General features: G+C 39.8%; 2 protein-coding genes and 1 long non-coding RNA gene across 3 annotated transcripts; 2 read left to right on the forward strand and 1 right to left on the reverse strand.

The window, feature by feature from the left end:
• The first annotated feature begins 263 nt into the window (after window positions 1–263).
• Window positions 264–4,850, forward strand: LOC121906634 (toll-like receptor 8). Its single transcript, XM_042425588.1, has 2 exons — window positions 264–336; window positions 1,549–4,850. Exons 1-2 carry the CDS (start codon window positions 334–336, stop codon window positions 4,627–4,629), a joined length of 3,084 nt encoding a protein of 1,027 aa, XP_042281522.1. The 5' UTR covers window positions 264–333; the 3' UTR covers window positions 4,630–4,850.
• LOC121906639 lies at window positions 4,466–5,733 on the reverse strand. The gene is made up of 3 exons (XR_006098700.1): window positions 5,645–5,733; window positions 4,932–4,978; window positions 4,466–4,557 (listed from the first exon to the last, which is right to left on the reverse strand). It is a non-coding gene; the product is annotated as an uncharacterized LOC121906639 (long non-coding RNA).
• A 101-nt stretch (window positions 5,734–5,834) lies between these two features.
• tmsb4x (thymosin beta 4 X-linked) lies at window positions 5,835–7,240 on the forward strand. The gene is made up of 3 exons (XM_042425592.1): window positions 5,835–5,935; window positions 6,642–6,754; window positions 6,832–7,240. Exons 2-3 carry the CDS (start codon window positions 6,655–6,657, stop codon window positions 6,858–6,860), a joined length of 129 nt encoding a protein of 42 aa, XP_042281526.1. The 5' UTR covers window positions 5,835–5,935; window positions 6,642–6,654; the 3' UTR covers window positions 6,861–7,240.
• The last annotated feature ends 2,192 nt before the right edge of the window (window positions 7,241–9,432 follow it).

Raw genomic sequence — 9,432 nt, forward strand, 5'->3', positions numbered from 1 at the left:
CAACGTTTTATCAAAAAGGGAAATGAAACTCAATGTACTTCTTCAATTCACATGCTACTTCCCAGAACCTTGTTGCAGGAACCAGTCAGTTCGTTGTTTTAATGTGTGACTATAGTGACAGGGGTATTTTTAAGCATGTTATATATTGAAGATGAAGAACATTTAGAGTTTTAGTCCTGTAAGCTATACTGACTTGTGATTACTTGTGTGCACTGAAAAATGAAAACAGGCTTCATTTTTACAAATAGTTCATCTTTAAAATTGAAAAGTGCCAGCACATCACCTCTTGTCATTCAAGGATTATAAGGCATCAATATAGTAGCTGCATGCACAATGGTGAGTTTCATTGATTAAGTTTTCTCTGTACTTTTTGAAGCTTGGCTTTATGTATAGCAGGGAACAGATTTGTCTACAGAAAATGTGTTGAAATATTTTGATTTATCTTACTGATGAATGTTTTTAGAGCACATCATCGTTAGTTTTTAGAAAATGTATGTTTCTGCATCATAATATTTAATTTTTCATAAAGATAATGCTTGTGCTAAGAACTCTATAGCACTAGATAATTAGGGACGCAACAATCCAATGCACGGCATTGGCTCTGATACTGACTGTGTTAAGTGAATCAGGTATTGGCCAGATGTGACCGATATGCTTTTTTTTTTTTTTGATAAAATTCAAATTCAATGTTTCAGCTATCAGTTGCAGTTCCTTCTGTCATTGCACACAGAAGCAATCCATGGCACCAAGTTACCTTAATGAAGCACATAAATTTTAAATTCGGGATAAGAAATCACCAGTATCTGATTGGCAGATACTCTGAGTTGAGGTTTCGTAATAGGTATTGGCAGAGAAAAGTTAGGTGGGTGCATTCCTATAGATAATACATGGTCTAACTCTGTACACATTTATTTTACTCTAAAGAGTGTTCACATACCTTCCACTGTTTTTCATTTTTAATAATGGAGTGTTCTACAGTAAATAACTGAAATAAATACATTAAAAGTTTAAACATGAATGTGTGGAAAATATTAACTCACATCCTCTTTGTTCTTTTAGAATTACCTTCCACTTTTAGAGAGCAACAGTTAATTCTTCTAATAGTTAGTTATTCTAATTGTATTTATATATATATATATATATATATATATATATATATATATATATATATATACATACACACACACACACACACACACACATATATATTGAATTGAATTGAATATATTAGATTGAATTAATTCTGTCAGGCAGACAAGTGAAACATTGTTCAAACCCAAATCATATGTATATATATGAGTAAAATCATTTGAATACCTTACAGCTACTTATGGTGAAATAAAGGAGAAACTGAATGTTAAGAGTGTAACATGGAAAATAGGGCAGTTATCCTAGTTGAGTGTCATTTAACTTACATACTACTGCCACCTGCTGGATACAGTTGATACCTTTCTGAAAATAAATTTTCCAAGCTTAATATAACACAAAATTTACGACATCCTGTATTACAAGTTACTCCATTTGACTAATTGTATTGTTTATTTACAGGGTTTCACATGTTGGGTGCACTGGCTGCTGCTCTGTCTGTGTTGCCATTATGAGATCCAGCATGCTGCTTGTAAACCTGCATGGATGTCACGGAAGTTCCCTTGTGATGTCACAGCCTACAATACCTCAAAGATCGTATTTGACTGTAAAGGCCGTCGTCTGCATAGGGTACCTTATGGGATAACCAGTAATGCTACAGAGCTCAACTTATCAGAAAATGGCATCAAAAATATTTCAGTTAATGCATTTTCTAATCTCATGAATCTCACTTTTCTCAATCTCGCCTGGGCAAACAAGAACAAAGGAATGACCATTGATGCGGATGCTTTCAAAAATCTGACAAAACTGCGTGAACTGAGATTGAGTGGCAATTGTCTGAGAGAAGTTCCTCGCAATCTCCCTCTCACTTTGGAAGTCCTTGAACTAAACAATAACAAGATTATGTTGGATAACATGAGCCTTGCCGGCTTAACAAACGTGACAAAACTATGGTTATCCAAAAACTGCTACAGCTGGAATCCCTGTGGGAAATCTGTCATTATTGTAGAAGACAGTTTTGCAGTTATGACCAAATTGCAGGCTCTGGACTTGTCCTTCAACAACTTAACCCGAGTTCCCAAAGGATTACCCCACTCATTACACATGATAAAGCTGGGTTCTAACCAAATACAGTACATATCTGAAGATGATTTCCGTGGGCTACATGATTTAAAAGCCCTAAAAATACAAGGGAACTGTCCAAGATGTCAAAATGCTCCATATCCCTGTGTTCCCTGCCCAAACATTTCTCTTAGCATCCATCCTAATGCATTTCATGATCTAACACAGCTTGAGATACTGCACCTGGGAGGAAACTCACTGACCTACCTGAATGCCTCCTGGTTTGAGAGCCTGAGCTGCCTTAAACAATTGTTCCTCTCATTTAACTTCTTACAAAAACCAATAACTGAGGAGGCGACATTTCTAAAATACCTTCCCAGGCTAGAAAAAATTGATCTCTCTTTCAACTATGCACTCAAGATATACCCTCAAACATTAAATCTTTCTCAAGAATTTTCAAATCTAAAGTCGCTTAGAACTTTGCATCTGGAGGGTTTGGTCTTTAAGCAAATTGGACCAGGAACACTCAGACCTTTGTACAAGCTCAAAAATCTGTCTGCGCTCAATCTGGGGACTAATTTCATTTTCATGTCTGACTCCACCATATTCAGCCAATTCTCCAACCTGAAAATGATATACCTAGCAGAAAACAGGCTGTATCCCACTCCGTCGACAAGACCCCCACCTCCAAGTGACGGATACAATCAGAGGCCGGACCATTCTGTTCCACCACTCTTAAAACCCCATCCAAAAGACTTTTCTTATGAGATATCACGCAGTCTCATCAAGAAAGAGTGTTTTGACTCTGGACGGGTGCTAATTCTCAGTTCAAATAATCTGTTCTTCATTTCTCCAGAGCAGTTTTATGGTTATGGAAACATTGCATGTCTCAACCTCTCGGGAAATGGATTTTCAGCAGCACTTAATGGAACAGAATTCTCCTCACTGCCTAATCTGACATACCTGGACCTGTCATACAATAAGATTGATCTAGCCTACGACCACGCCTTCAACGAACTAAAGAAACTGCAAGTGCTAGACCTCAGTCACAATCCTCACTACTTTAAGGCGTATGGGATAACAAATAATTTAAATTTTTTAAAAAACCTGCCTGTTCTGAGAGTGCTGAATATGAGCCACAACTCCATTTCCACATTATCGACAAAAGAAATGCACAGCAGATCATTAGCAGAACTTCAGTTTGAAAATAATAACCTTGGGACTCTTTGGAAAGAAAGGGATGGCTCATATAAAGCACTTTTCGCTAATCTTACCAATTTGACAATTTTAGATATATCCCGCAACAACATTGTAAAGATTCCAGAAAATGTTTACGAATTTTTGCCACGTAACCTCACATTACTTCGCATAAGTCATAACTCTCTTACTGATTTTAAATGGGACAAACTGGAGGGTTTCTGTCAACTTCAAATTTTAGATCTGAGCTTCAATGCTTTATCTAACGTGACAGGTATGAACTCAAACGCCACGCACACTTTGACTTTCCTCGACCTGAGTCATAATCAAATTTTCCACTTGGACGATGGCTTTTTAAGTGGTGCGAAAAGCCTTCAGACACTTAGCCTTAGCTACAACAAACTGACTGTCATAAATCAATCCACCTTCCAGCCAGGACCTGAGAGTCACATTCAAACTTTGCTTTTGTGGAGAAACCCATTTCAATGTACCTGTGATTCATTAGATTTCATTCTGTGGATTGAAAACAGCGATGTAAAGATCCCGAGACTAACCACTGATGTAGCATGTGTCACACCAGAAAACAAGAGGGGTCTAGCACTGATATACTTTGACATCAACCAGTGTGTAAATGACAGTCAGGCATTCTTGATCTACATTCTCACAAGTTCCTTCATTATTGTTTTCATGTCTGTGGCAACAGTTGCTCATTTATTTTACTGGGATGCTTCTTATGTCCTACATTATGTGAAAGCTAAACTGAAGGGATACAGTCCCTTGGACTCACCAGACAGTGCTTATGATGTGTTTGTGACTTATGACACCAGAGACACACATGTGTCTGAGTGGGTGATGAGGAATCTGCGGGTGAAACTGGAAGAGGAAGGAGAGAAGCATCTTCCTCTGTGTCTGGAGGAGAGGGATTGGCCTCCCGGAGTCCCACTGGTAGACAACCTCACTCAGAGCATCCGCTACAGTCGCAAGACCCTGTTTGTCTTAACGGAGGGCTACGTTAAGACTGGAGTTTTCAAGTTGGCAATGTATCTGGCCCATCAAAGACTGCTTGATGAAAATGTGGATGTGATCGTGCTGCTGATGCTGGAGCCTGTGCTGCAGCACTCTCACTTCCTGCGCCTAAGGAGGAGATTGTGTGGGAAAAGCATTGTGGAGTGGCCAAGAACAGCAGCCGCAGAGCCCTGGTTTTGGCAAAACCTGAGAAATGTTGTTAGAGTAGACAATCAGGTGATATACAACAAGACCTACTCAAAGTACTTCAACAGGTGAAGCAGGATAAAGATCAATGACAACTGTGTGGGAATAATTTATAACTTGAGCTTGTTTTGAATGTTCTATTTCAACATTGATCTTTCTCTGCCTGGGACTCAATGGAAGACAACTAAAGACATTATTTCATAATTTTTGCTGATACAGTTACAATGATGAATCTTTGGTAATTTGTGTGTCAATATTACAGTACATGAATAAAATCTGTGCCATTTTCTTGATGTAAATGTTTCAGTCTGTGTCCATTTAACCTAGAAAATATGTTTAAGGCCACTAGTTAAACTAAAGAAAGGGCCATTTACCTTATAGGAAGGAAATACACAGCATGATCCTTCATTTCAAGTGTTTGCTGAAGAAGAATTAAAAAAAAACTGTCAAGATTTACAGACCAAAACTCTCAGAAATGATGTAAATCCTGAAACCACACTGGAATAATATATACCCCTACGGCAGTGGTTTTCAACCTGGGGTCCAGGGAGCCCCAGGGGTCCCTGAGCAGTTCTAGAGTCCCCAGAAAAATGGGGAATATTTTAATTTCACTATTATTTAATTGACTGGAATTTAGCCCAGTGTGAATATGTGTAAGAATGACTATTCTGTTCATAGGTTTCACATTCTTCACTGTTAATCTGCCAATCTACAGTATAGACAGTTATGGAATAAATAAATCTGATCAAATGGGGATCCCTAAGACTACGTTTTATCAAATACGGGTCCGCGGCTGAATATGTGTCAGTTTGGGGGGTCCTTGACACCAAAAAGGTTGAGAACTACTGCCCTACACTTTCCCGTTGCATTACGCCCTGGTTATTGCTTCATATGCCCGCATGGTGTCAGCACCGATAGATTTCTAATGGTTCACAGAGTGCAAATTAATCCTGAAACCAACTGTCTCACTCATTAATCAGTCAGAGCGATATTTTGCTCGCTTTTTGGCATGAGCAAACACACTGAAAAGCTGCGATGATAAACACGGCTTCCAGTAAAGAGGAGAAAATGAGTAAGACTCACTCACCTGATATGATGCAGCGGGTCGTAAACGCAGTTATTTTTTGCTCAAATCAAATGAATAGGTTTTGCAAACATTGCAATATGGTTAAGGTAAATCCAGTGTTTTGTTTTTCATATTTTTATGACTCCTAAAGCAGAAACATATTTGTAGAAAACAGGATTTAGGAACACTGGACGTGACGTCAGAGGATTATTTGCATACTGCGCAGTATTTATTGTCAGCTCGAGCCTGTGTACATCACTCTGCTCCTCCACAGCCCGACGTGTGTCCTGAATCTTCTCTGAGTAAATCCTGGTGAGTGTATTTTCATGGCTATTTGACTGAGTACATGTATTTTTTTAGCCTTCTGTTATTTTAGCGTTTGTGTTGACTGTTGTAGTCACGGTTTACGAGTTTATTACGTTCCCTCTCGTCGTTTCACAATGTCCTGGCTCATTAAACGATGTCCATGATATGTCAGTTATACCCAGAAAATGCGGAATGTCTGACCTAATTAAAAAAATGTTACAAGAAAAGATGAAATGCTTTACGAAGGGCGTAACGTGACATTGTGGCGTTGTCTATGAAGCCAAACAAACACTACATGCTGTGTCAGTTAAGTAGATAATATATTTGTCTCGACATGTTTAACCTAAAGATGCAGCTATATTTGCCCTACCTTTTTTCAGAGTCGTAGGTTTATTGTTCAGAGGGGGTTTGCCATGGTTGAAGGCAGTCTGCACGTCTAAATTGCTTCAAAGGGCGGTGGTCCCTCAGCTGCACATGCTCTCTGACTGACACAAAGCTTTTCTCAAATCACAAATGCACACGCGCTGTATCTGTATTTTATTAGTGCATATATTTCATTATTGGTCTCAGCCCAAGTTTGTCATTTTGCACAGTAAAACAGATTATATAAATGATTATCAAGCTGCTAATTCATCCGTCTTAATTAGCTGCCTGCATGTTCAGGTGTGTTCTGACTGAAGCATAATTACTAAGGTTTCTTGGCTGTTTTTAGAGCCTCTGGAAACATGGCTGACAAACCAGACATCACAGAAGTCACAACCTTCGACAAGACCAAGCTGAAGAAGACGGAGACTCAAGAGAAAAACACGTTGCCAACCAAAGAAAGTAGGTGTTCCTGCGAATGAGATGAGAATATTTATTGTTCAAAGTGCTGAAATGTTAAGCAAATCTTTCTTTTGCAGCCATTGAACAGGAGAAGTCGACATCATGAAGACCAGGCCTCCTGCACACCATACATTCCACAAGCCTTGCCTTTTTTTTTTTTTTTTTTTTTTTTTCTTCCTGTTCAAACATGAATTCAAGTTGCAGTAATTGACAAAACAATGGCTGTACAGCCACCACTTGATCACTCGCTATACACCCCTTTTGTACAGTAAAGAATGGTTTGACGTCAGCATGGGTTCCTGGTCATCTGTTGCTGTGGAGTTGAAGAGCAGGCGTACCATGAAACAACTTGAAGGACCTTCACTCTGACTTGTTGCCCTACTCTGGCCACTTGTGAATGCTCACAAAGCAAGCTGTGTTTCTTTTGTAAATCTGGAATGCACAAGTTTGTTAAATATGCAAAATAAAAAAAATGTAAATTGTCAATGTGTCTTTGGCTTTACATTGTAGGATTGGGTATTTAGCACATCTTGTGCCCCACCCACCCTGGGCATTAGGAACCACTTGAGAATAAAATCTCACTCTAACAGCTTGAGAGCACTTAAGTGTTGCTTCTTGCACATATAGTTACAATCTGACCCAAAAAGCACTAGGCTTCACAACTAAAGCTTGAACAACTGCTGTTAACAATGCGTCCACAGCCAAAAGCTGGAGGTTTAGCACTGGATGTTGAATTTGAGTTTAAAAATGAAAATGTAATTGGATTGAAATTTAAAGGGAAATGTGACTTTTCCAATTGAACTATACATCAATGCACATTCAGAATGTAGAAGACTTACCAAAGAAACAATCCTTCAGATTAGAAAGTGTTTTGTAGAAATATGCTGATTCTCTGTCAATATCTAAGTGAATATCAAACACATCAACATCCTGGAAAGAGTATAGCTGAACAAATTCTGGAAACTTCAAGACTTAATGCTTTGTTTAACTTTGATTCCTGAGGCAAACTTCATTAGTCTAATGCTTATAGGAGGGTGGGGGGAGCTTTCCCACCCCACCCTCGTTTAAAGTTCAACCAGCCTTGTGTATTACACTCAAATATTTCTTGCAGCTGTTCCAGGTCCATGTTCAGCCCAGCCCTGAGCAGGAACACATCCCTAGTCCCTCCCCACACTGCCTCCAACTGTAGCTACAGCAGCTTCCCACTGCAAGGCTGCTTTAGACGTAATTCAGAGAATCTCCCCTGCCTGCCAAGACAGGTCACATCGAATGAATCTCAGGTATAGGATTAGGGTGGAGTAGTGTGTGTGTGTCTCAGTTTCAGTCATACTGTGTCAGATAAATGGATCAACTGATTGACTTGATGTCTAGTTAGATTAGAATCAGCAGCTGCAACGTGCAGTATCGCTATAAAATAAACGCAGTGACCATATAAGGCAGGTTATAAAAGCATGAATAGAAAAGATAGCGCTGAATTGAGAATTGTCCCCTGATGCCCTGATCACACAGGCTGTACCTGATCTTTTTGTTGAGGCTGACTGTAGCAAGCTGCCCTAAGGCCATGTGTGCTCATAAAAGTCAGAAGCACTATAGCTTAAACTATCAGGTGACACTGCGGATTCATGAGTTCAGCTTCTGTTTTCCCAAGAGGTTTTTGCTGCGAAGCTTAATAAAACAAAACTCTGACAGGAAAAAATATTGCTAAATGTTACACACTTATAAGATGGATCAGTATGCAAACAGCTATCAACAGGAAGACATGATTGAACACAGAATGGCAGCAAAAGTGCCTATTCAGGATCGTGATCAGTATAGTGAATTGAGTCTGAGCATGCTTTAAGATAAACGAAAGCCTTGGCCTTGTTCACCTCTTTTAATGCGCACACAACACCGAGGAGGCTGCTCTATTTGGAGGCTGTCACAGAAAGACAAACTAACTATTGAATGAAGAAAAAAAGAGAACCTGCTCTACCTCATTCTGCTGCTCAGGGACGACAGCTGTATCTCATGTGGGGTGAGAAAGAGAGAGAGGGAGCGAGATTACGTAACTGCAATGTGTCTATAGACCATAGCAGCTGTGCTGTAACAACAACAATAGGATCTGCTGAGGGATTGGCACAAGTTCACATTCATCCTCTTTCCCACGTGGCTGCATTTAACCTCATTTTTAGTATGGGAAAAATGGGGACATGTTTGTTTATTTTCATTTGGTATTTTTAGGATGCACCAAAAGGCCACATAATCTACACACAGCTGTGATGCCAGCGCCCCCCAAGTCCTCTACCATCCTTATGTGCAGTCTGGCCACACAACAGCTCCTCAGTGTCCTATTACAATGTGTGCTTTTGGGAGCACATTAGCCACACTTTGTTGAACTGCCCAAATCTAGCCGCAGACAGAATAATCCTGACAACCTTACAATGTGAAGGCATCTCAAGGGTTACCTCATCTCTACTGATGTTGCTTGTATGGGTTTACCCACTCAAGAACTGATGACCATCCATGAAAAGGGATGCAAATGACGCCGAAATGACACTAAGGGTTGATTGTGGTGAACTTGGCTTGAGGCACTAAGAGGCCATCTGCCAGTGTTGTGACGGGCACCCTCTGGACGGACTGTGTCTTGGGCTGACTGCTGCCCACTATGAAGAACACAGATGCCTCTGAGACTGCCTATG

Source organism: Thunnus maccoyii, chromosome 11 (assembly GCF_910596095.1).
Source record: "Thunnus maccoyii chromosome 11, fThuMac1.1, whole genome shotgun sequence".
Classification (NCBI taxonomy): Eukaryota; Metazoa; Chordata; class Actinopteri; order Scombriformes; family Scombridae; genus Thunnus; species Thunnus maccoyii.

What these genes read in the sequence shown, in the direction of transcription:
- tmsb4x (XM_042425592.1), top strand. Translation starts at nt 6,655, where the DNA reads ATGGCTGACAAACCAGACATCACAGAAGTCACAACCTTCGACAAGACC. An exon ending in CACGTTGCCAACCAAAGAAA is followed by an intron (nt 6,755 to 6,831) that starts GTAGGTGTTCCT and finishes TTTCTTTTGCAG; the next exon opens with CCATTGAACAGGAGAAGTCG.